General features: G+C 36.6%; 3 protein-coding genes across 7 annotated transcripts in view; 2 read left to right on the forward strand and 1 right to left on the reverse strand.

Annotated features, from left to right (window-relative positions):
- Positions 1-279: 279 nt before the first annotated feature.
- kifl (kinesin family-like) lies at positions 280-14,155 on the reverse strand. The gene is made up of 23 exons (XM_039658414.2): positions 14,038-14,155; positions 13,468-13,678; positions 12,932-13,123; positions 11,790-11,900; positions 11,596-11,705; positions 8,576-8,668; positions 8,357-8,479; positions 8,104-8,196; positions 7,472-7,532; positions 7,249-7,352; positions 6,953-7,129; positions 6,623-6,786; positions 6,429-6,535; positions 6,290-6,339; positions 6,124-6,213; positions 5,884-5,983; positions 4,947-5,139; positions 4,284-4,464; positions 3,987-4,197; positions 3,446-3,606; positions 2,184-2,386; positions 1,346-1,424; positions 280-1,261 (listed from the first exon to the last, which is right to left on the reverse strand). Exons 2-23 carry the CDS (start codon positions 13,565-13,567, stop codon positions 1,214-1,216), a joined length of 2,751 nt encoding a protein of 916 aa, XP_039514348.2. The 5' UTR covers positions 13,568-13,678; positions 14,038-14,155; the 3' UTR covers positions 280-1,213.
- Positions 14,156-16,163: 2,008 nt separating this feature from the next.
- On the forward strand, positions 16,164-19,757 carry anxa1a (annexin A1a). Of its 3 annotated transcripts, none has more exons than XM_039660014.2 (13): positions 16,164-16,292; positions 16,745-16,847; positions 17,103-17,187; positions 17,276-17,370; positions 17,457-17,570; positions 17,709-17,799; positions 18,095-18,174; positions 18,365-18,421; positions 18,498-18,591; positions 18,678-18,773; positions 19,091-19,149; positions 19,282-19,404; positions 19,570-19,757. In XM_039660014.2, exons 2-13 carry the CDS (start codon positions 16,773-16,775, stop codon positions 19,621-19,623), a joined length of 1,023 nt encoding a protein of 340 aa, XP_039515948.2. In that variant the 5' UTR covers positions 16,164-16,292; positions 16,745-16,772; the 3' UTR covers positions 19,624-19,757. The 3 variants fall into 3 exon arrangements, with proteins under 3 accessions (XP_039515948.2, XP_039515949.2, XP_039515951.2); XM_039660015.2 differs by having other exon boundaries at positions 16,170-16,292; positions 16,765-16,847; XM_039660017.2 differs by having other exon boundaries at positions 16,181-16,292; positions 16,759-16,847.
- Positions 19,758-20,433: 676 nt separating this feature from the next.
- slc33a2 (solute carrier family 33 member 2) overlaps positions 20,434-26,991 on the forward strand; it is a 32,803-nt gene continuing 26,245 nt past the window's right edge. Inside the window, exons 1-2 of one of the 3 annotated variants that reach the window (XM_039659414.2) lie at positions 20,434-20,579; positions 20,985-21,717. In XM_039659414.2, the coding sequence (XP_039515348.1) occupies positions 21,027-21,717 (691 nt within the window). In that variant the 5' untranslated portion in view covers positions 20,434-20,579; positions 20,985-21,026. The remainder of the gene's footprint in view (positions 20,580-20,984; positions 21,718-26,991) is intronic. The other 2 variants (XM_039659416.2, XM_039659415.2) reach the window with 2 other exon arrangements.

Raw genomic sequence — 26,991 nt, forward strand, 5'->3', positions numbered from 1 at the left:
TGTAGTCATTAATATTCACTTAGCTTTCACCAAAGCTTGCTCTATTTTGCTGTAGTTCATTAAACTGTTACGCTGTCTCAGAAGTCTGTCCGAAATCAATTTTGTGAGGTACCTTGCCTGATAGGGCAGCGAGGCAACAAGTCAGTAAGTTTTTGGACGCAGTAATGATCAAGACGATCTGCTAATGTTAATATGGACCAAAATCTATGCCACAAAGAAATAAGGCAGTTCTGAAGGCAAGACAACAGTTATTTTTCATCAATCATAATATTCCTCAATATTTTAGTTTTATTGTATTTTGATCAAATAAATGCAGCATTAATAAACATAAGAAACTTATGAAAACATTCAAAAAAATCATATTTACCCCGAACTTTTGAATGATATTGTATGTGCATTTAAATCAACAGAAATACATTTTACTCTAAAGATAAAACGTTAAAGATTTTAAATATCCCTACAGCTCATGGGCTTATTATTGCCTTCTACAGTTTCTCTTGCACTTTGTCTACTTGTAACTTTATCATTCTTATTTAAAGGTTGTAAAACAGGACTCTAAATTTATTGAGATTACATATAGCATAATTGAGATTGTCCTCGTGTGTTTTGCATTGAGATCTGACTGCGTGACAGCGTCGATCGGCACAAATCTCACGCACTCATTTGCCTCCTGTATTTGCCAAGCGAGGCTTCATTCACGCTCATTTCTTTTTCACACATTAGCAGCCTAAATTGGCCAAGTGACTTCATAATTGGTGCTGGCTCCTTTATTCCTGCCGCTGGGCACCGTATGTGCCTGATTGGGTTGCATGCGATGGCTGGCCCACCTTGGCGTTAGCCTGACACGCACATTTAGATAAGGGGTGAAAAGGGACACACTGGGTAAAAATTGTTTCTCGCAGAAAGAAAATATATTACACACAATAAGGCCATGACTGGAGCTGCAATTGCTAAAATGAATAGCGCAATTAAAGATGGGTTTGTTAATTTACTTTCTTTGTTTTAAATTAAAGCTGCAGTCCATAATTTTGTGTTTGAAATTTACAATATAGAATGAGCGAGAACATCATGAATCTATTTTTCAAACCCTGTTTTGTCTTGTAACATTTCCAGAATAGATATGTTATGAGAAATGGTTAGAAAGGTATATAACATGCATAAAGGGAAACGAGTTTAATTTAAAATTGCCATATCTCCAGGACTATATGGAAGTTTAGACATCTTCTTCCACAGGCTGACCTGACTTCAATTTTAGAATCACCTGTCAAGTACACAGATTAAATGAGACTCACAAATGTGGGCTCACACAATAAAAATGTGCGATTTTAATTAATAATGTACATACCTCTTTCAGCTGAGCAATTTCCTTGCTGTCTATGTTCCTTTGAGCATTGTTGGTGATGGCTTTCACTCGAGTTGCATAGCTGGAAGACGTAAACCAATTTTAAACTGTATATTACTGTATATTCCTTGGAAATCAGGCTTTATGCTGCAAAACTATATACAATTATATGATTAGCTTACTCAAGATTTCAAGTTAAGAGCAGAAAGCTTGCTAGCGTGGTACAAAATCTAAAGTTATAAACTTATTCTTGGGAGTTTATATGAAACTGATTACCTTTTTTAATGTATTTTTTAGTGAGGTCCAAAGTTTTATTTAAAGAATTTGAGACAATCATGGGCAAGAATATTTAAAAGATTTTAGGACACTCACTTCACATTTATTTATATAATGCTTTATAGAATACAGATTTGTTTCAAAGCAGCATCACATTAATAAACAGGACAATAGTGATATTAATGTAAAACTCATCAATTATGAAACCAATTCAATTTCAGCTTTATAGCAGCTCTACAAAAAATAATAGTGTGATTATTCAGGTCAATTTAGTTTGATGTTGTTTCAGTTCACGTCTATATTGATGTTGAAAAGTTCATTAATTATGAATCAGCTATAAGCAGCAGACGACAAAAACTTTATTTTTGCTTAAGTCAGTTTAATTCTATTCAACAACAAAAACAATAAATGTTGCAAGGTTTGTGTCATGATGAATGTGTAATATTACTGAGATTTTCTTTTTAATCCCAACTGAGCAAGCCAAGGGTGGCAGTGCCAAGGAGCAACCTTGTGCTGCTATTAATTTAGGTGAGTGTAAGATACATGCAAGGTATTTGGATCTCACATGAGCGAAGTGAGAGTCTCGTCCAGGTTGCAGTCAGAGGGAGCGATGTTGAGGAACATGAGGGTCTTGGCATTGCCCCCCAGTGAGTCCTGCATGAGCTGGGTCAGCTTGTTGTTACGGTAGGGCACGTGAGGCTGCTCCAATGATAAAGCTGAAATGACATCTCCAAGAGCACTCAGAGATTTGTTAATAGCGTTTGCCTCCTGGGAAGAAACACACAGACAATGTGGGATAAATATTGTTGTGAGAAGTATTAGAAATAAAATACAAGACAAAAGTCAGGGCTGAACAGATACATAGGGGGTATTTTGACAGTTTAAGCCACACTTAACATCTTTGCCATAACTAAATATTTTTAAAAATATTAAAGGGATACTCCACTTTTTTTGGAAATAGGCTCATTTTACCATTCCCCCAGAGTTAAACAGTTGGGTTTTACCGTTTTTGAATGTGTTCAGCTGATTTTTTTTATATTTAGAAGAATAACAGTAACCAGACAGTTTCTGGTCTCATTGACTTCCATAGTAGGAAAAAAATATACTATGGAAGTCAATGAGACCAGAAACTGTCTGGTTACTGATATTCTTCTAAATATAAAACAAAATCGGCTGAACACATTCGAAAATGTTAAAACACAACTGTTTAACTCTGGGGGAATGGTAAAATGAGCCTATTTCCAAAAAAAAAAAAAAGTGGAGTATCCCTTTAAGTAGATATATACAGTAGTATTTGCAAGAGAAACCACAGAAACAGTAAAAATAATAATAAATAATAATAAAACGATGATAATAATAAAACAACAAATATATTGTTATCAAAAAGACAAAGTATTTGGACACTGGTGTTGTTTTTAAGTGCTGCAGTCTATTCTCTTATTAGTCACTTAATATAAAGTAATATTATTGATTTCACTACAGTGACTGTTGGATGAGAACAAAACTTGAAGTGACTTGAGCCAGATGATAACACCACTGTTTCATAATGAAATAATTTTGCAAAATCTGTACTGCTATTGAACTGAATCGAATCAACACTGAATGACTCAAAGTTAAAAAGAGCACTATTGTCTTCTGCATTTCAACTCATTTTATTATTGACGAACTTTACAGTTATTGAATCAAACTAACTGACTTCAGCTGAATAATGACACTATTGTCCATCACTTATGTATTTTGCTTCTGAATTATATGTGATTTGACAAGTCATAATAATGACTTTCCAATATCTCGGGTGCACATAAAAGCCAACATTAAAAAAAAAACCTTCAGCTGGTCGTCTTTGGCTCCAGTTTTTGCTGCTCGTTCACTTCCAGCCAGGTCAACCAGACTTAGCTTCCCAAAACTCACACTTCCATTGGTCAGATTCCGACTTTCAATCATGATACCAATGATCAGGTGAGAGCGGGAACTCTCTACGTTCATCTCTACAAGAAGGTATAATAAGAATGAAAAATGTTTCAAAGATAATTTGACGGTAAATATTACTTGTGTAACCAATAATGAATAGATGGATGGATGCATGCATAGATGATGTACAGAGACTGTATAAAATCTGCATTTGTTCAAAAAAGACACACTTGCCTCTCTTATATAATGTTTATGCTCTTTAAAAGCCTAAAACACTCCTTTAGGCTTGTTCTGAGACACATCACTAAGTTAAACTCAAGGACCTTCTCCTTTGTTGTGAAGTTTGGCATCTGTGCCAGGTCATTATGTTCTTAACATGCATTCATACTGACTGTTACTAAAGCAATTAATCCAAACCATTTAACTGGAGTCTTTTGAAGTTTCATTAAGCACATACTTGTGGCCGCAATGTGGCGATTTGCACAGCCTTGTTCAAATAATGCAAAGAGTTCGCCGGCACTAGCAGCCTCCTTTGTCTCTGCTCCCTGGGCAAACACAAGCCCCTTTCTGTCCCTCTTAATTTCGATTCGCTTGCTGAAAGCATCAGAAGGGCTCACAAAGAGATCCTGCAGGCGGTCGTTGTACAGCTCCAGCATGTAGGCTGAAACCTGAGGATGGACAAAAGAAAAGATAAAGACTGTTGTTGTATATCAGTTCAGCTCAAGAAACACGGACTAAACTGTACCAAACATACCTTAAATTCAAATTTAGATTCATTATCCTGGATGATCTCAAAGATCTTGGTGAATGTTCTGGGAATGATTCCTGGGTTCCTCCGATCTCTGTCTCCAACCATTGTGAAGGTTTTCCCTGAACCCGTATGGCCATACGCAAAAATGCATACGTTAAAGCCATCAATTGCACACTGGATTAGCCTAGAAAAAAAAAAGTATATTCATCTTGAGGAAATCTGCCCAAATGTCACATTTCTTGTATCAGGAATATTTTGCAAAAAAAATGTCATAATTTACTAACTGAGTAACTAAATTAGTTTCTTTCTGCACTGGTTGAGAAATTATAAATAATGTAGTTGGCCGCTCTTTTACAAACAATTCTAATGAATTATTAGCGTCCTATTACTCAGAAAATAGAAAACATCACATGTACCAATATTGTTTGTCATTTTTGCAGCTTGACAGCCACATACCTCATTTACTTTTATTATATTAAATATAACACCCAGGATATTTCTCACAAATTCAACTTTTGAGTTCCACAGAAGAAAGAAAGGTTACGAGCCACGTGAGGTTGAGTCAACGAAGACGGGATTTTCATTTTTGGGTGAGCTATCCCTTTAATTTAGCAATTATTTTTAAACAAAATGTATCGAAGTATGTCTCAGTACTATCACACTTACCCACTGGACTCCATGAAGACCTCCTCTTGCGTACACTCTGAGTTGAAGATCTTGTCAAACTGAAACTCGCGAGGTCCTCGAAGGGTGTCCAGGATCACAGAGTAGTCATCAAGACAAGCAACGATGGTGTGACCTTTTCTTGTCTGCTCTGCAAGAGTCAGTGGCCTTATTCGACAGAATACTCTGATCTTACCTGTATAAGACCAGACATAAAGTCAAAAATGTACAATACCAATAGTGACCTGGGTGCAGAAACTTCAATATATGTCTCATGATAAATGTTTTATCAATTTTACATCATGACTTGTCTATTTTTTTTCTTTTTGGAAAGGTCCAGCCTTTGAAAAGTTTGGGGTACTACTTTTATAATACTTTTATTCTTATAAATACTTGTAGTCTTCATGAGCATAAGAGAACATTTAAAATAATCCGCATTTAAGCCTTGCAAATCTTTAAAACCTTTTGTGGTCAAAAATGCCTGTAGCTCTTTTTTTGGCATTCATTTGAAATACTATTGGATTTGAAAAAAGAATGTCTGGGAAATCAGATGAAATTGTATACCCAAAAAAGGGGCTATTCCAGACCATGTTGGCAACAGTTCCTATATACAAACTCATTTCTGTTTTAACTGTAAAACTGTGGTAATTATGTCTTTCAGCATGTCCTGGTTTTGCAGACATGTTCTTGGGTCAACATATTGTGCTTATCCTGGAACAGCTTTCCTGTCCAAAATCTTTATCCCTACCCCTAAACCTAACCATATGTATATCTAAAATCAGAAGTAAATGATGTGAATAACCCTAATGTAGAAGCACCTAACCCTGTCTGTAAGTCTAAACTTGACATTAACTGTTAACATGTCCCAAGAAAATCTGATTGTTTGATTGGATGTTGTTCCAGGAACATATTGCACTTGGTGAAATCAGGTTCTGCATACCTTTCATGTCCTCCACCATGTTGTAGTACTTCTTCCTCAAGGTTCTTTCAGCTGAGTAGTTTTCAATAATCTTCTTGTTTTCATCTTTGATTTGCTTCAACTAGATAGACAGACAAGAAATATGAGGCCTTGGCAAAACAACAAAATGGTCTCCAAGCAATTCAGTCACTATGACATTTCAGAGAGTCTGATATTAGTTTAGATTATACACTGAACGATATTTCCCTTGGCCGTGGTCACCTCAGCTTGAAGTAATAACAACTGCTGCCCCACACTTTTAGCAGTTTCAGAGTTTAAGAATCCATTGTTTTGGAAATCCTCCTCAAATTTCTAAAACGAGAGGAAAATTGTCTGTATGGAGTGAGAACAGAATAAGTTAGTGTGTGTGTGTGAGTTTGTACTGTACTTTGACTCTTTCATCCAGCTCTGTCTCCCATGCCTCATTCATGTCAGTCTCTAAGAATAACACAGAATGAACTTATATTTAGACATCCATCAAAAAAAGAGACATTTATCATTTACAGTTACCAATTGACCATATTTACCAATGACATTGGGCTTAGCCCCTGCTCTGATGCACTCCAAAGCCACCTGTATGACCTGACGATGGAGTAAACTGGCCTGTGATTCATCATCCAACTGTGGCTCTGCCCTGAGTTAACATGCATTATTCAGTTGGCTGATGCTTATGTTCTGTATTAGATAGTTTTAAGCTATAATCTAACTCTTTTGCTCCTACATTTTCTGCTCTACATCCTCTCGTTCCTCATGACTCCTCTGGCTGGACTCTTCCACTGTTTGGCCAAGACTTTCTTTAATCTCAGCCAAGATTTTTTGGTTGTCTTCTGCCATTTGGTCAAACTGCTGTTTAGCCTCCGTCACCTCGGCATAAACATGATGAGCCTGGAATACACAATGCAGAAAAGCTGTTTTGTTCAGTCATGGCCAATTTTGAAGGCACAAATTAGCATTTGGTTAGCAATTCATGTTCAGTTTTAGTAGCTACTATTTTTAATAGACCTTATTTTACTCATAAACTGAAAACTATGTAATAATAAAATAAAATGACCTGTTGAATAACAGCACTGAGGAGACGAGAATATTCAGACTGTTTAACCGGATCTGTCACACGCTCTTGTTCTTCAATAAGCATTGAGATCTCTCTCTCCCTCTTCAGCAAATTATGCTTCAAAATCTCCAGAGGTGCTTGTGCTCCATCTAGTGGAGCATCTGAGTCACTATTGTCCTGATGGCAAAGGCACAGTTCGAACAAGTTATCTCACATCAATAGTAAATCCCACAAAACGTCTTGCTTTACAACTCTCTGCAGGAAATCTGTTAGAATGAAGATTATTTATTTTCTACCTTTTCTTCAGATGTTATTTCTGGTTCTTTCTTCCCCAGAAAGGCCTCGAACATCTCGTGGACCTTCCCCATCTCTGCCCTGGCCAAATGCAGCTCCTGTAGTGCTGTAAAGAGACGGAGACACATGTTAATCTTACCATATGTCGTTTTTAATCTGGTAAACAGCGTACTGTCACAATCTTACAACATTAACATGTGTAATATTAACCGAAACAACTCTTACTTGATGCTTGGTGGCTGTGAAGGAGGTCCAGTCGGGAGGACAACAATTCCATCACCTTGTTCTGTAACAGTTTTAATTGATGCCTTTAGTCAAACAGTGTAAGAGAATTTTTTCTTTTAAATATATATCTCTTTAAAAAAATGTATAAAACAGGACACAACGTTCAGTTCTTTTCAAAATAAGCTTGCTTGCACCAAGAGAAAGAAGTGTTTTTGAAATGACATATGTGTTTTATGTGTGGTATACATAGATTAAGAAGTGTTAGAATATGGGGAACTGAGAACTGTGTACGTGCAAGGGATTTTGGTCAAGGAAAAACACAAGCTCTTGTACAAAGATAAGAAGAGGAGAATTTTGGAGGATGTTCTTTTGTGTAAAATGAGAAGACCTTTGCCCTTCTCATATCAGACCCTGTCTGTGTGTGAACTGCCTCTTGCAAAAAATAAATGCGTATGACTTTCGAGATCTTCATTTGTTCTTCAATTGTTATTTGAGATCTAGGCAAAGAATTTCTACAACAACAGCCAATCTCTAATATAGTATGTCATATATATATATATATATATATATATATATATATATATATATATATACACACACACACACACACACACACACACACTATTGTAAACCTTTTCTTTATCCCATGAAGTCAAGTCTTTTTGGTTTCTCTCCTGCAGCTGTTTGTGTTGCCCCTGAAGTTTTTCATTCAAATCCTCCAGAGTCTGATCACAGGAAAAGGACATATTACAGTTAAAAAAAGGACGGATGACAGTTACATATGGCAAAATAACCTTTAAAACAATAAGCATAATACAAATCTTATAGTACAGGTAATACAAATTCCCACATCAGTTGACCAAACTTAAAATGTTTGTGACTCACCCTGACCTTCTCTTCCCAGTATGTGTTTTTTCTTGACACCTTTTCCTGGTAAATATCTAGGATTCTCTTCAGGGTGTTAAGCTTATTCTGGTAATACTTCTTTATTTTAAGAGCTTTTTTTTCCTACACACATATAAATAAACATAAGCATCCATGCATTTAATCACCATACTTTTTGTTTGTCTGAATAAATAAATGATCAGTAAACAAGCTCATCACCTGATTCACTCTTGATGCAATGAGAAAGTTCTGCTCCAGTTCTTGAATCATCTCCTGATGTCTGCTCTTCATTGCGATCATATCATCTGTTATCTGTTGGGATAGGTAACAGCCATTTACTGTATTGGCGATAAAAAAGATTCTACATGATCGACCCCTGCCAGCCTGTTAAAACATAACATCAAAATAGTTCACCATTTAAAGGGTTAGTTCACCCAAAAATGAAAATTCTGTCAGTATTTACTCACCCTCATGTTGTTCCAAACCTCTCTGTGTTTATTTGTTCTGCTGAACACAAATGAAGATATTTGGAAGAATGTTTTAATCAGACACATCTCATTCCCCATTGACTACCATAGTATGAAAAAATATATACTATGGTAGTCAATGGGGAATGAGATCTGTCTGATTAAAATATTCTTCCAAATATCTTCCTTTGAGTTCAGCAGAACAAATAAACACATAGAGGTTTGGAACAACATGAGGGTGAGTAAATGCTGACAGAATTTTCATTTTTGGGTGAACTAACCCTTTAAGCTCTCATTAAAGAAAGAAGCCTATTGTTAAAAAAATGTTTTACTCAAAATATCAATTATTTTTATGTTAAGGTGATTGTGACTACTGTAATAAATTGATTTATAATACTGAATTATATCCAGTATAATATTAATTAAAACTAACATATTTTTGGTTTGGTGTTCATGAAGAGGTTGAGATCAAGGTTCGGAAACATTATTATAGCTGTCTACACACAAAAGTATATATACAAGTGAGTACAATACACATAACTGTAAATGTAGGCATATTGCTTACACCTATACATTTAGCTAACTAAACAAAGATTACATGGGGTGTGTACTGGAACCTGATGAGATTTTTCCTTTTGTAAATCAATATAAATTATAGGGTTTGAGTTGTTTAATAATGCGTAGTTATGAAAGGGCCTTGCTCGCTGAAGAATCTAAAACACATGACATCAGATGAGATGTCTCGCCACGCCCCAGGGCAACAGAGGGAGTGACAGACATGTGACTAATGCAAGAAGCAAGCCAAAACTCTTGAAAAACAACATTAATTTCCTGTTCCAGTGTCTTGACCAAAATATATTGGCTTAGGTTACATCTAATAATAATAATAATAATAACAATACATTTGATTTCTGAGCTTTTCTAAAACCCAAAACACTACAGACAGTAAAAACAAATACAATACAGAAGTACAAGAGTAATACAAAAATAATCATTACAGTAAAATACTAATCATACAGTCAATATAAGCAATTTTAAAAAGATTAACAACTTCTTGAAACTGGCTAATGTAGGAGCATCTCTAACAATAAGAGGAAGTGCATTGCATAACCTGGGTGCAGTAACAGAGAAAGCTCTCTCCCCCATATATTTTAACCTACAGGGAGGCTGCTGAAGAGTAAGTGAGTCAGTACAAGGATACGGGAGGGCGCGTACAGGCTGACTAGTCACAGACATAAGAAGGGGTTATTTCGTAGATAGCTTTGTATGTTAGTGTGAGAGTTTTAAAAAGCAACACGACTGAACAGGAAGCCAATGCAAGCTATAAAGCACACCCGTAATGTGCTGATGTGGTGAAGTATTATAAGTACACGTGCTTCTGAATTCTGGATGCACTGCAGCCGTTCTATAGATTTAGCATGTAAACCAACAAATGGTGCTTTACAATAATCAATCCTGGAAGTAACAAATGAATAAGCCTTTCAGCGTCAGGTATAAGATAAAGCCTAATTCTTGCAATGTTTCTGAGATGATGGAATGCAGATTTTGTAATACTCTTAACATGCAAGTGTTAGGTGATCGTCAAAGGTTACGAGCATTAGATGGAAATAAAACACTATCATCCATAAATAAATTCAAGTTTCTCCCTTTATAAGTAGCCACAGGTGTGCCAATAAGTAAGAATCTCTGTCTTGGAAGAATTCAATAAAAAAAAATTATGGTGCGTCCACATTTTTATTTCCTGCACACACTCTGGGATAATTTTAGAGGTTACAGTAAGATCAGATTTGGAGCTGATGTAAATTTGAGTATCATCAGCATAAAAGTGATATCCAAAAAACATATTTCCTAATTATTTGCGCCAAAGAAAGCATATAAACACTGAACAAAATGGGACCCAGGACAGATCCCTGAGGCACACCATGGCGGACATGTCCAATTTCAAATTTGTTGTTTCCCAAGAAAACAAACTGGAAAACGATCAGTGAGGTAAGATTTGAACCAGTTACAAGCACAGTACCAGTGATACCAACCCTGCTCTCCAGCCTAAACGCATTCTCACCCCAAGGCGTCACCTTTGACCATGCTTCAATATTTGACGCTTTAGGCGCCCTTTAGCGTCAGTAAAATGACGCGATCCTACGGCGTCATTTAACTGACGCTAAAGGAAAGCGCCAATTAGATGACGCGGTTAGGTTTAGGTCTGGAGTGGGGGTAGGGTTACACGCGATCCTAGGGCGTCATCTAACTGGCGCTAAAGGGCGCCTAAAGCGTCAAATATTGAAGCATGGTCAAAATGCTTCCCAAGGCGTCAGTTAGGGAGCTGCACCAAGATCTAACAAAACCAAGATGGTAGAGGCTCCAGAGTCAGGTGAGACAAGCAGGTCATTCATAACCACCAAGGCTGTCTCTGTACTGTGTCTCTGTCATGAGATGCACACAAAAAAAGTAAGATCCATGTGCAGAGCAAGGTACCAAATTTAAATCAGTTACCAAAATTTTAATCATGAAAAACGAATAAAACATGTCCAAAGCAGATGACAAAACATAATTATCGTGATCAACAGTTTCAACTGTAGAGTGCTCTGATATCATACATGAAAGAGTGTCCAAATTAACATACTTGACATTTCTAAAACTAATGACCCTTTTTAGAGGTCGATAGATGAGTACAATAAGGACAGGAGAACCATCTAATGGATAAAGAAAACAACGCACAGTAGCCTACATAATAATCCATATACAAAAGCAAAAGACATGATATCCACATACTTGGGTAATGCATAGCTTGGCAGAGTCGTATGGGATAAACATCTTGACATCTGTTGGAGCCTCATCTTTAGGATGTCTTACGCTTGTACTCATAGAAGACACATTGGGTGCTGTAATTTGAAAATGCAATGACAATGAAATTACCTCTATGGACACTTAAATATGTCCAATCTCCACTGCATGATAGAACCTACCTTTGCCACTTCGCTTCGGATCCCGGTGCCGGTCTGCGCCAATCCAGTGCCTGAACGTGTTCCATTTGAGTCTACCTTTCCTCAGCCATGAGAACTCACAATTAGCTGCACCTTTAAATATTAATATGCAGTTACAACGGTAGGAGGTCTGGAGATTTTTTTTTTTTCAAAGCCTTAATGGGCATTTCCTTTAGAGATGTGGGACAGATCAGTGACAGTTTTTGGCGCAAAAAAATAAGGTGCAGAAAAGGTTATTTCGTTTAAAAAGTTAATTATCTAGACAGGTTATCTGCACTCTAAAAAATATTGGGTTGGGTGGACAAACCCCAAATGTTAATGTTAAAAATGTAATTCAAACTTTTAACCCAATGGCTGAGTTTGTCCATATTTGACCCAAAGATCGATTAAAACAACCCAGCATTTTTTAGAGTGTGGGTATTCATCTTAATCAAGCACTGAGACGCATCGGAATAAACACCATTCAGTACACACATTTATTAAATCTTTAATTGATCATTCAAGTTATACATTTCAAGTATTGATTTATTTCATAAAGTTACAGTTTTACAAACACATTTATTTGATTTTATTCCTTTGTTTAAGTTTACATTAACATATTTAGGGTGTTTAACTAGATATGCAATTAAGCGAGAGCTGAGCACAAAGTCATTACTGCATGTACTTCATTAAATAAACAATTACATCATTATTTATCATACTATTTCCACAATAGCACTGAATAGACCTTTTAAATTTAAACATGTCTGTACATGATCTGTATTCATTCTTCACAACAGAGATTACTTTCACTTATTTTTACGCATTAGTTTCTTCTTCTAAAATTTTCAGCTGCATAAACATCATGATGAAACGTTTGTTCCAGACGTACTCACTTAAAAGACAAAAGAAAGAAAAAACGATGTCAATAAATTAAACTTTTTTTGAAGAAGTTGGTTGAATGTCCTTTTAAATGTTTTAAAATCAGGTTTAAAATTAGGTTACGAGTTTAGATGAATTAGATCAAGTTATTTTAGTGAGGTGGAATTGAGATTATTAAGTTATTGATTAAAGGTGTTAGTTTACATGTTATGCATATATTAGATTCTTTAGATTCTGGGAGGTTACAGGCACACTCAACTCACCTCTATCTTTACTCTGGTCTAGGAGTGTACTATGGATGTTACAGGGTCTACGACTACGCCACTGAACCTCTTCTCTCAGATCAGGCACGCTGCCTGGGAGTTCCTCTGATGATATGGGATGAGAGAGCACCACTCGTGTGGAGACCACTGAATCATCCTGATATCGAGATAGGTCAGTGGTCTCCCAGGCACCTAGAGATAGTTAGAGAAAACACTTATTAGCCTGTCCCCGAACATGTTCTTCAACAAAGTATAGAAAATTTAGACACTTAAAAAGGTGTCTGTTGGTATTATAAAAGCCAGTAGGTTGTAGTTTTGGAAATTATGCTCTGATGCAATAATATTCAGTACAAGTTCTTCTAAAATTACCCCATTAACAGGAACAACAGTACATTGACTAGATAATGACTACTGTAGTTTAGTTTCAAAAACCTTTATTGCACAAAATATATAACACACTAAAGTCTGATTACTCAAGACTCAAATGATGTATTAAAATGATAGGAAGTACTTGTGTGCATGTGATATTTACTTACGTTGTTTTGCTGCTGGGGCAACAGTGTGGTTACGTAACTTCCTGCCCATGAAGTTCAAAGACATGGATGCATTTTCTGCTCCAGAATTGACATACATCATCCCAGAGTGTTCGTATCTCGATCTGTTTTGTTTGCAAATGGTACAAACCACCTGATACGTTGAAAATCTCTTTGGAGGTTACACTCAGAGGTGACTGATCCAGCTGGATTCCTTCACACACACAAACATGCAAACAGCAGTGTAGTTTAATAAGGTGAATGTAACTTAATTGATAGCTTTTTTAAAACATATATTAAGAACTCTGAATATATATTCAATAGAACAGTAAAAGCATCTCCTAGTGTATCTTTGGTGTAAAACAATTTACACTTTTAATTTGGGTGTGAACAACTTCTTCATTTAATTACTTAAACAAAAGCTACCTCCGGCTATAACAAACAGATTGACTTGCATTTAATAGCTATTGTTGAATCAGACAGATAATCATTAACATAATCAGTAAAACAATCACTATACGCTTTACAAATCAGATTAAACAAATCAATGAATCAATAAATCAAAGGGATTACCTGATTCAAGATGACACTTGACTGCGGTTATAGCTGTAGGAAGACCTGACTGGCAAACATAAAGGAGAAAAACTGGAAAGATGCTTGTTTTGGTGAGGAACCGAACTCTCAACACTTGTTAAATATTAACCTCAGTGGATGAGGTTTCAGGTGGGATTAGTTTGCTTGAATGGCCGACACAAGCTGCATCAGGTTTCCAATGTGTGTGATAGAGATTGTTATGTGATCCACACTGGTCTTTCTCTCTGGGACAATACTAATGAAAATGCACCTTATGTATTATACACAGTATAAGATTTTTACAAAACAGACTGTCTCTATGGACAGGTACAATCAATTACTTGTTTTTTATTGTAGCATTTCCCCATTATTTTTGGTTTAACATTTTTATACAGTGTGTATGCAGTCACCTGTCCAGTTTGAGGGATAGAAAATATAGGCCTAGTTCATCTTCCCTTTGTAAACTATTACATGGTTTTATGCTTAAAAAATGAGCTGTCAAGAGCTGTGAGTTACACTTCTTGGAATAAACCCAGTTGATCTCAGAGTTGCGCAAGTGTTCAATATCATGCTCCAATACGGAGATCACACTTAAATCAACATCACAACCCGGTTGTTTGAACATCACAAATTCCTAGTAGATGCATTTACTTGTCAAAAGAGTTAACAAGACTAAAGGTTTACAAAAAAGGTGTGGGGAAATACTGAACAAATGTAAAAGGCAGAGAACTTGTCACAATCCGTTTGGGCAGTGTTAGGTCAGTCCTGTTCATAAATGCGTGCACAGACAGGTTTGCACTCACAAAACAGCAATTACTGGCTGTATCTTTCCAACAGTCAACTTTTTGTCCTAAGAATGTAAATAGATAAAATGCCTCATTGCAGTCAGTTTGTATCGAAGAATGCAGGAGAACTAGAAACTCAGAAGCATTGCCCGTCTCTGTTTGTGATCCAATGCCCTTTTCTCACAAATTCAATTAATGAACTAACTGTTCAAGGTGATCGTAATGTGCTATTATAGACACTCAACCATGGTTAAAAAACAACATTTGCGTTCTGTAAATAAATGCAATAAAAAGCTTCACTTATTGCTTCCAAGAATTGTGCAAACTGCCTCCATCTTCTTACATGCTTGATGGCGTGTTGCCAGAGTACTCACGTTGCATACTTTTCGCAATAACATTTCCAGTTGTTCTCCTCATGAGAAAAAATATATTCCAGAGCAAAGGGTATTTAATATGGAGGCCCAAGCAGAAATAAAACATAAATAAATAAAATAACAGTAAAATAAATAAAGGAATGAATTATTTGATAAAACAAATTGAATCTGAATCCTGATTGTTTTTCTATTAGGCTACTTTCTCATTGTCTCATTTTTAGAATTTACATTTTTATTTTTATGTATTTTGTATTGCTGTTTCTGATGCTCTGGGATAAAGCTGCATGGCTGCTGGTCTATTATCAGTTGTTGTTTTATTTTTTTATTTTTAATAATACTAATTAGGAGTCTAATACTGTTGGAGACTGTACACATAGCCTACATTCAAAATGAAATATGAAATTCCAATGATTACCCAATTATAAGGCACTCTCCCAACAACAACATGAATGCACCCAATGTCAGGTTCAACTGTTGCATGAAGTATAGAAGACAATGGCTGGCTACTACTATTTAAAACTCATTCGTTATGGCTACCATGACAATAGAAAACAATACAGGTAGGAATGTGCTTACTGGGTTGCTTAAACAATTAGTAATATGAAGTGAGTTGGCCTAGGCCTATATCATCACCTGTCTAAATATGAATATATTTTCCTAAACGTTTTACTATTATTTTGATATCATAAAGTCACAATATGATGTGTTAGCCTATTTGACGTATTATTATATATTTTATTTATCTAAATTAAGCCTTGTGCCATGCAAAGGGCACTTGTTTGTGTAGCCTACATCTTCGCTGGGATTGGTACGCACATAGGCGATGTTTCCCTACTATTTTTATGTGCATTTTTTTTTTTTTTGGAAATAAAAAATTAATGAATACACCTTTAATTTATTTTATTTTTATTTATTTTTTGTGAAAAAGAAATGGAACTGTCTGGGATTAAGTCGGAAAGGACGGAGGAAAGTAGACAACGCCCAACTGTAGCGCAAGAGTCAAGCTGATGTTGCTAGGCGTGGTTCTGTGTATAAATACTTACAGCTCAGTTGAAACTTTTCTCCTACTCGCTGGCTGTGTGTGCATTCGGTCTTGGTAAGTGAGGAACTGGGATTTTCTTTATTTATTTCACGTCGTGATATATAAAATTTTGTATTCAAATATATAATTGTTGCATTTTTATGACAGCGTTGGTTTTGTTTACTGAAAAATATAATGCAAATGAGAAAAGTGTGGGGTGGGGGATGCTAATGAAAATGATGCAGCGAAGTAATGCAGTGTAACGTTAGTTGTTTTAAGTAAATGTAAACAACGTTGCACACTTTGAGCTCTAAAACTCCATAACCTGGTTTTGTAAACTGTTTTTGTCGTTGTTCAATATGTGTATGATTGCCCTTGCCTTGACAGTCGCTTTAATGTTCTGTTTTAGTGGTATATCATGTCCTTTTAAAACTGCTAGAGAACGCATATAAAATATAATTTTTATTTTTCATTTTTTTTTTTCAATTTAAAAAAAATAATGTATTTTAACATATGCCAACGTGTAGGTTTGGCTGTTGAGTTCCAGGTGTCAACATGTCCTTCGTCAGTGCTTTTCTCGAGCAGCTTGCCTATCAGGGCATGCAAGAAAACACAGTACAAGACATCACAGTAAGTTTGCTATAACTTTCAGGAAAATTTGACCAGCTCCAGACTGAATGAGTCAGAGATAGGAATGTACTTCACTCCCCATTCTAGTCACAGCCATCCTGTTAAAGGGCACGTGCTTCAATGTTTATGCTTTCCTTGATTCCTTCTTAAAATTTGCTTTGACTTCTTATGTTGATCTGCTATTAGTTAGTTTGTAAGCTATGTAATACTGTATGTAGGCTATGGTTAAAGAAGTGTCTCTCATCATGTCTTTAGGAGGGGCAGGGGACAGTGAAGCCCTTTGCTCAGTTTAATGCGGCTGCAGATGCAGGTGTCCTGGACAAAGCTATCAAGGCAAGAGGTTGGTATATGTTGAAAAGTGAAAATCTATAAACACGTTCATGTCATTGTGCATCTGTTTGCTCTATTGACACACATATTGTGTCCAGGTGTGGATGAGCCCACAATCATCAGTACACTGGTCCACAGAAGCAATGCCCAGCGCCAGCAAATTAAGGCTGCTTACCAGCAAGCGACCGGCAAGGTATTACATTCAGTGGACCTGAAATGAACACATTTCTTTCTCTCTGGATTCCCCTTCATCTAAATGACCTCTTCTCTTCTGTGCAGCCTCTAGATGTAGCCCTGAAAGCTGCCCTTAAGGGTGAGCTGGAAGATGTGGTTCTGAGCCTGTTGATGCCTCCTGCTCAGTATGATGCCTCTCTGCTCAAAAATGCCATGAAGGTAACATTATTTCCCAACTATATACAGATAAACTTCACATTTTTACCCTGGATTTGGTGAACATTTAAAAAATAACTTGAAAACTTGAAAAGTGTCATTTTCACAACCCCCCTGATAACCCAGTCTTTTTCTCTCCAGGGTTTGGGCACAGATGAGGACACACTTGTCGAGATTCTGGCCTCTAGGACCAATAAAGAGATCCGAGAGATTAAACAAGTTTACAAACAAGGTAACATTAATGCTAATTATAAGTCAGCATTAAAATTTATGGCAGGAGTGTCCAATCTTGCTCATCTAGGGCCAACATCCTGCTGAGTTTGGCCCTAGTCTGCTCCAACACGCCTGTCTGGAAGTTTCTGGTTATCCTGAAGAGCTTGCTTAGCTGGTTGGTTTGGGTGTGTTTAATTATAATTAGAGCAGAACCGTACAAGATAGTGGCCCTCCAGAAGTAGGATTGGACACCCCTGGTTTATGGTATCTGAGTAGAGTATATCTGTAAATTAATGTATGGCTTACATTTATAGATTATAAAAAGGATCTAGAGGCGGAGATCAAGTCTGAGACAAGTGGAGACTTCAGGAATGCCCTACTTGCTCTCTGCAAGGTTGGATTTTCTTACATACAGTAGATGATTGATTCACCTGACCTTTTCTAGTAGTGTTTCTCAATTCTGCCCCTCCCAGTCCCAGTCCTGCATGTCTGGCTTATCGAGCACATCTGATTCTGCACTAGTAGAGTGATTTGTGACTTGAATTGGCATGTTAATAAACTTTCTTTCTCATTTGAATTCATAGGCTGTCAGAAGTGAAGACAAGGTTGTGCAAGATGACCTTGCTGACAAAGATGCCAGGGTAATCAAGTGTTTATTGAGAATATGTGGTGGGTTGTTGTATATACATCTCTCTTGAACTCTCATTTTGCCTGTAGGCCTTGTATGAGGCAGGAGAGAAAAGAAAAGGCACAGACTGTGCTGTGTTCATTGACATCCTCACTACACGGAACGCTCCTCAGCTGAGGAAAAGTATGGTTGACCTCCCTGTTTTCAAAATAAGTAGAGCAGTTGTCTTCTAATCCACTTAATAATGTCATTTTTCTCTTTATATTTAGTTTTTCAGCAGTACACCAAGTACAGTAAAGTGGATGTTGCAAAAGCCATTGATCTGGAGTTGAAGGGTGATATTGAGAACTGCTTGACTGCTGCTGGTGAGACACTACTAAACCTTCATGACTATAGATTTACATATCTCATTATAAAAATGGAATGACATGCAATAATGTCACTGCAGACTTCTCTGTCATTGGCCTTAGATGAACCATACCTTGCAAGACTTGAACTACTTTCCTAAAGTATAACAAGAATGCTATTGCAATGTTTACTTTTAACTGAATGCAAAAATATGACAAGAATGTTATTTTAAGAGAGAGCTTTGAGCAATGAAACAGAAGCTGCGTGACATTTTTGAGAAAAAAAAAATATTTTCAAGTTTTCATAACACTGTCGCTTGTCTTCTTTTTAACAGTAAAATGTGCTGGAAACAAATCTGCATTCTTTGCTGATAAACTGAATCTAGCAATGAAGGCAAGTGTAACTCGACATATAATTGATGTATACATTTATATCCTTATAGTCATACATTTTAAATTGCACCTTTTATACATGTGTTGGACATACAGCAGGAACATCCATCAGTGTGACTTTGTGTTTGCACAGGGCTCTGGTTACAAAGGCAAGATCTTGACCAGAATATTGGTCAGCCGCTCTGAGATTGACTTGGCCAAAATCAAGCAAGAGTATCAGAATAAGTTTGGCAAGAGTCTCTACCAGGACATCCAGGTAAATACTGTAAATCTCAGCTAGCAAATTTTAAATATCGAATTTGTATTCTGTGCTGTCATTATTGTACTCTTCAATACATAAAAATAAAATAGAGAGTGTGATACTATGGTCCTTTCCTGTAAAGATTCAATTGTTAAAGCTTGTGTGTTTTGTTTGTTTTAGGATGACACCAAAGGAGACTATGAGGCGATCCTGCTAGCCTTGTGTGGCAATTAATTGGTGCCAACAATAAATGTGTACAAATGAAGACCCACCAGCTATCAATATATGAATTATACACCCCATACAGTATAACAACCATATTGGATTAAAAAATGTTTTTGAGAAATAAAAACTTTTCTTATTGTAAATGTGTATGTGTGTGCGTAAATTATGCAACATTTCTAATGTGATGTGTATCTATGTATATCTATGAAAGAGCCCAGTGAACAACACAAGTCTTTAAGTTTACTTTTAAAGGGTGCTCCAGAATGTTCTGTCAGTGTGGCAGTCGGGGGAACCACAATTGGTGCTTGAAGAATCTTTTCAATCTATCATTTTAGTCTGAACACTCTCTGTCATAAAAAACAAAGTGCCTACTATTTACAGAGAGGAAAATGTGACTAGAAGTTTGTAAGTAAACAGCCCCCCCCCCCCCCCCCCCCCCGGATATAATGTGTACATTTGTTATTAGACAAAATTACCATTTGATTCAAGTAAAAAAAATAGATGCCCTATTTATCTAAATCCTGTAAACATTATACATAAAACTGGGTTTATAAAGTAAATTTACTACCATGAAAGATTGAGGCGGATACTTGTCTTGTCTATGTCAGATGAAACATATTTGCCTAGAACAATGAGAAGTGGGAAATAGATAAACATTGACTAAGAGAAAGGGCGTGATATCTTTAAAACTTTACGAACTTGGGATAAAGTACAGTACTTTATTGGAAAGATGTCAGCACAAGCCAAGTCTTGCTGTGATTCCTGGCGCATGCTGCATTACTGGTGGCGCTGTTGATTATTGGCTGTGAAACAGGGGCTCCATCGAGTGCTATATGTTGATTGGTTGAAGTAGTGCGTTACGTCACGCGCTTCCGCGGAAGTAACGAGGATTGGAAAATAGAGGTTATAATATGCAGCTTTGACCACAGCGGGTTGTGGAGATATTTACCTGTAAATACAGTAAGGTATTTGGTGTTGTTAAATTGTGTCACTTGTACATATGTATAATTTCGGTTGTTCGGACTAGTCCTAATCGAAAGTCTCCTTCAAGTAGAGCAAATGTGGACAGTGGTGGACTGTTTTGTTTATGACTGTGAATGAGTCGTTCTTATGCTCAAAGATTTAATTGCAGTGTAAAGAAGTTTGCAGAACGTTTATAAAATATATCTAATGACTCTTGCACATGTTCTATCATTACCCAGGAGATATTATATCAGTGTCATGAATGAACACATGTGCAATGAATGAATGAATGAATTAATGTCAATCTCTGCAATGCTGGTTTGTGTTTTAAATTGGAAAATGTATTAAGCCTCTACTATGTTAACTTAACAAGTCCATGTCAAACTCTCTACTTGTGTTCGTTCCAGAGTGCAGCCATGAGCTGAGGCTCCCCAAACCCACCTTTCTCAATGATCAACGACAAGCTGGTGTTTTTGGGTCTCCTTTACTTCATCCAGGGCATTCCATATGGCCTGCAGTCATCCCTGCTCCCAGTGTACCTGCGCGGTGCCGGTCACTCTCTCACCCGAATCAGCCTCACCAAAATCCTCTACTTCCCCTGGGTGCTCAAGGTGCTCTGGGCCCCTCTGGTGGACCGGACTGGCACCAAGCGCTGCTGGTTGGTGTGCACGGTGGCTGGTCTGGCCCTCACCTGTTTAGTGAGCGCTGCTATTTCACCTGATGTCCAGTACATGGTTGTGGCGGGCTCCCTGCTTGTCATGAACTTGCTGGCATCCGTGCAGGACATTGCAGCTGACGGGGTGGCCGTGCGGCTGCTCAGGGGGCAGGGGGAGCTGGGTTTGGGGAACACTGTGCAGGTGGTTGGGTATAAAGCTGGGTCTGTGTTTGCTGGAGGGGGGCTGCTGGCTGTGATTGATGTTGCAGGCTGGGGCTGGATGTTCACACTGCTGGCTTGTGTGTACGGTGGTGTTGCTCTGTTTGTGTGGGGCGCCCCTGTGTTGGACGGAGAGCCGGCGCGGGGACAGGGAGAAGGACGGAGGGGGCCAAAGGAAGTGATGCAGCCCTGGAAGGTGTGGAGGAAGCTCTTGTCTGTGCCAGGAACGACATGGACGATGTTCTTCGTCCTCACTTACAAGCTAGGTAAGATATTTGTCATAATTTGACACCATTTATTAAGTTGTAACTAACCTATTGTTTTGTACTTGTCTACTGAATACATATGTATCTATATTTCAGACAGTTTAATATGTATGTTGTTTCTACATCACCAGAAAAATTTTTCTGAAACTTTACCCCACTATTCTGACATTCTGTTGAATTACTACTGTAGTCACTTTCCAGCTTGACATGTACAAATAATTTTATTAACATCAAATTTTTATTTAAAATATATTTGTGTATATATACATTTTGATAAAATTATTTGTAAACGTTAAATATTATGTATGTGTGCATGCTGTGACAACTATACAGTTAAAAGTAAAGTTCCTAAAGTTATTTAGCAGGAAAGTGACTAATTTATGTTATAATGGTGGGACAGAGAGAAACTTATTAATCAAAAACTACAGCAACACCAACATATTATTGTTACTGATCATGGACTTTAAACTGAGCAGATTATTTATATGTATTACAATGGTGGCCAAAATTATTAGAATGATAAGATGTTTTTAATTGTTTTTAAAGAAGTCTCTTCTGCTCATCAAGGCTTTATTTATTTAATCCAAAATATAGCCAATACAGTAATATTGTGAAATATTTTTAATAATATTTTTAAAATAACTGTTTTTTAATTGTAATATATTTTAAAATGTAATTTATTCCTGTGATCAAAGCTGAATTTTCACCATCATTACTCCAGTCTTCAGTGTCAGATGGTTCAGAAATCATTCTAATATGCTGATTTGCTGCTCAAGAAATATTTATTATCATATAATTATTTATTACATTTTGAAAGCTGTTATGTACAATTTATTTTCAGGATTCTTTGATGAACAGAAAGAAAAAAACAGCTTTTAACTGAAATGGAAAGCTTTTGCAACATAATAAAGGTCATATACTGTCACTTTTGATCAAATCTTTGCTGAATAAAAATATTAATTTCTTTAATTCCTTTAAAAAAAACAACAACAACAAAAAACTCTTACTGACCCCAAAATTTTGAATGGTAGTGATAATGTTACAGAAGCTTTCTATTTCAGATAAATGCCGTTCTTTTCAACTTTCTATTCATGAAATAATCCTGAAAAAAAATTGTACACAACTGGTTTCAACATTGACAATAATAGTTTCTTGAGCATCAAATCATTTTATCATTTTATCATTTCATATTAGAATGATTTCTGAAGGATCATGTGACACTGGAAACAGGAGTAATGTTGCTGAAAATTCAGCTTTACCACCACTTGAATAAATTGCATTTTAAAATATATTCAAATGGAAAACAGTTCTTTTAAACTGTAAAAATATTTCACAATATTGCTATTTTTGCTGTATTTCTGATCAAATAAATGAAGCCTTGGTGAACAGAAGAAAGTTTTTAAAACTTAAAAAATCATACCATTCTAAGAACTTTGGTAACCACTATATATATATATATATATATATATATGTATATGTATATATACTGTATATATTTACTGTATATAGCCTATATAATTTTTTTAGTTCATGGCCAGTCCTGGTAATGTTTTGCCTTGCTGTCACATTATTCTCTATGACTTTGAAGCTGCTAAACATCAGGAAACCGCACACAGTTGGGTCATCCAGTTGTTCAGAATGTCTGCACTGAAACTGATATTGAAATCTTTCATTCAACTTTGAGCTAGCATTTAACTACAAGCCTAACTTCTATGTTATGATTTGAATCAATAATATAGGCATACATAGCAGCTAATGAATCACTTTCAATGAGCTGAATGTGGTGTTTGGCACCAGAAGGGGATTATGTCCAGATTAGTCTTTGTGTCTGTGGTATCTTCATCGAAAACGAAATTTGTATGTTTATTTGAATGTTTTGTATGTGTGTGTGTGTGTGTGTGTGTGTGTGTGTGTGTGTGTGTGAATGTGTGTGTGTGCCACCTCATTTAAGTGCAATATTTTTTGTCAGATTTAAACAATTTAATCACAAAACCAGGCTTTGTGTAACTTGTTAATGTATGTGGGTATGTGTCTCTGGCAAAGAGAGAGAGGTGGCACTGTAATCGGATGAGCCCCAGCAGACAATATCAGACAGGACAAGCGGCAGCCCCACTCTTAATCCGTCTTATAAGGTTTCTCCCCCTGATCATTATCATAATCATTATTAAATAGCACTTTCGGATGAAACAAATTACTTCAAAATGCAATAACATCTTTCGTTTACAAGTGTGCTAGTAAAGTACAAATCTTTCAAACAGGATGCATTTACTTTGCATAAGATTTGTTTAGGGAATATGCATGAATTGATGTTTATTTTCTGTTTTCCATTGGCAAAGTTTTTTTCCTTTTTAATAGAAATCAAACAGTTTTGTGCAACTAATGTTTAAAGCAACCAACAACAAAAAATCAATTTGCCTGTGGGATGAGAATCTAACTTTTTAGTCTCTAATAAGTCTTAGCTAATGCAGATTTGCATTATTTATTTTAAATATTAGTATGATTTTCTTCTAGAAAACAAGACAATTTTTGATTCAGAAAAATTGTTTTGCTCTGTGTATCTGCAAAATATCACTAAAAGACAATAAAAATCACTTTAAAAACTTATTAACACACATTGATGTTGAGTGGAGATAGAAAGTCTTAGAATCCATGCATTTAAATGGCCGTTTGCAGTTTTTATTTAACTTCAATTGATTGTTTCTCAAAAGCTTTATGGGATCATATATATATTACAGTTCATAGGAATTCACAAACTATAAGATTTTAAATACTTCAAGATTTTAAAAAGATGTTTATTGGATTGTAGAATAATGTGATAATCTTACTAAGTTGTCAAATCAATCACATTTTACAGGGTTGCATGTCGTCTATTGCATCATAGGTTGTTACCAAAATGTGTTCAACCCAAGCGTTGATAAAGGGTGACGGAGGGACAGTGATGGGATGGAGGGGGCTGGGATTTGGCCAGACGTGGTGCTTCCCTGGGAAGTGTCCAGCTGGAGATGGGAGTCTACTTGTGGGGGGTTCTCTGGAGTAGAAAACCACTTTTGCTCTGTGTCTCTCTGTCTTTCACTCTCTTGCTCTAACTATATATACACACTCACACACGCTTCTATGCCTGTATATCGCCTGATGCTTCCCTCCCTCTGTCCAGCACAGCAGGGGCCGGGGAAAGGAGGGGCTTGCAGGGGGGATGGAGGGGTGACGCGAGCAGGAGGCAAATATTTTCTAGAGGGTACGCAGAGGACTGCAGGGGGGATGAATTAATGAACAACCACCACATGCTCAACTATGAGAGAGAGAGTGAAAGAGCGAGAGAGATGGTGGGGTGCAGGGGGCATCGGGTATGACGAAAAAGCGTGTGAGTTGAGGGTGATAGGAAGAAGATGAGTAAAGTATGTGATGACCTACCTTGTTTTCCCATTGTCTGGACCATTGTGTAACTTGGGTGTGAACATTAAAAAGCATTCTGTTTAGATATGTGAGCTTACATCACTCTATGAGTGCGTCTCCGTTCCCTATCCTTACCACCGTATCTTCTCTCACAGTTTTTCTCTATGCTTTTGTTTCATCCGAACATTTGTGTCCCAGAACGTAAAGGGAATAACCTAGACCTTGGCGTATTCTAAACGCAGAGGTCCGTAGAGACTTGGTACGGAGCTTGTCGTTGGTTAAGGAGCATTAACAATGGGGTTGTGTGACCTGCTCAAGTACACACAGATGCAGATACACACGGCACAGTGACCTACATGAACTGGGAGGGACCCAGGTTCCTCGGGCTGTTCCCATGCTGAAGTCTCTAGTGACTTTGGATCGTAGAGTTGGTTTTAGTCACCATCATCGAGTTCAGGTGGCGTTACATTGAAATGCATGCTCATGTTGCTCCAAACCCGTATGGCTTTCTGTTTTCTGTCGAATACAAAAGTTGAATACTTAAATAATATCCTCCTGGCCTTTCTTTTCTGTGCAATAAAAATAACTATAGCATGATAGCCTTGTGTGACGAACCGAGTAAAAAGGGAATCATTATTTATGGATATTCTGAACATCTGTAATTGATGTTGGTGGTGATATCATGAACTCACTTGCTCAATCTGATTTTATCAACACATTGGATGGAAAGATCTCTGTTAATAATCATATACATGCGCGTCTTTTCATATATGGTGCTTTTTTTCCCCTTTTACTTTACATAGAAGAAATAAAGTTTGGACCAACATAATATAGCCTATATATAAAAAATTCAGTGGCAGAAAACTTTAAAAGGAGCTTCAAATATTTCATTGGGTTTCAGTCAGTACCACTATAGTATGATTGTTGTACAGTTGCTGTCATAATTGTTCAGTCTCATCCTGAATCTGTAGTCCATTTTTGTCTTCATCTGTTCCCCATTATCTATCGTTGTTAAGCGAGGTGAACTGATATACGGTAGCGTAGCGTCTCTCCCCACTCTCTCTCTACTCCCCCATTTCTCCTCCCAGTGCCTCCTCTCTTCTGCTGTGTTTTTGTGGATGTCTAATGAAATCCCATGTGAAATGGACAATTGTTGCTCTGAGATTATTTATAGACATAAATAAGCAGCCTTGTTGTTTGTTTTCAATCCCTGCTTAAAAAATAATTAGTTTGAAGCAGCGTAGGGGAAAATATAAAAAGACTAAGACAGAACGCTGAAGCGCATGTCCAGACTTCACATATAATACGATCTACAACATCTGATGTTCAATTATCATTTTTGGCATTTTGTATACATTTAGACTACCATGTTGTTGACACTGATCACTATTTGTTTCACAGTGTTGACTTTACATCCGTTTGTGATATTTTAGTGGAAATGTAGATTCGTATTATTTTAAGGATTAAGAATTTCTAATCTACGATTTTGTCTCATGTCACATATTGTTTGAAAAGCTGGTCTAGTGCACATTTAATAGTTCTAAAATCATTGGAATTATTAAAAAAACAAGCAATTTTGATTGTTTGTATAATACATTTTTAATAAAATTTCAATTTTAGATAAAAAGCAATTTAGTTTTCATCATTGTCACATTAACTTGTTTTGCTGGGAAAATCTAATCAACTTTAAAAATGCTTGTTTAGTTCATAAGATTATGCATGGTTTGGCTCCTCCTCCTCTGGCTGATTTTATTAAATTTAAATCTACTAAAAACTGAGTAACAAGAGGTGCAATTAGGGACGATTGTATAATTCCACATAGGAAAACTTTGTTTGGTCAAGCTGCTTTTTCATTCAGAGCCTCACATCAGTTGAATACTG

The sequence above is a fragment of the Pimephales promelas genome, chromosome 4 (assembly GCF_988280905.1).
Source record: "Pimephales promelas chromosome 4, fPimPro1.hap1.1, whole genome shotgun sequence".
In the NCBI taxonomy this organism is placed as follows: domain Eukaryota; kingdom Metazoa; phylum Chordata; class Actinopteri; order Cypriniformes; family Leuciscidae; genus Pimephales; species Pimephales promelas.

Coding starts and splice junctions, on each gene's coding strand:
- kifl (XM_039658414.2), bottom strand. CDS start 13,567: ATGATGTATGTCAATTCTGGAGCAGAAAATGCATCCATGTCTTTGAAC. Junction 8,669..11,595: donor CCAAGCTATGCATTACCCAA/GTATGTGGATAT, acceptor CTATCCCAACAG/ATAACAGATGATATGATCGC. Junction 7,130..7,248: donor AAATAACATCTGAAGAAAAG/GTAGAAAATAAA, acceptor CTTTGCCATCAG/GACAATAGTGACTCAGATGC.
- anxa1a (XM_039660014.2), top strand. CDS start 16,773: ATGTCCTTCGTCAGTGCTTTTCTCGAGCAGCTTGCCTATCAGGGCATG. Junction 17,188..17,275: donor CAAAGCTATCAAGGCAAGAG/GTTGGTATATGT, acceptor TATTGTGTCCAG/GTGTGGATGAGCCCACAATC. Junction 18,774..19,090: donor GAACTGCTTGACTGCTGCTG/GTGAGACACTAC, acceptor TCTTTTTAACAG/TAAAATGTGCTGGAAACAAA.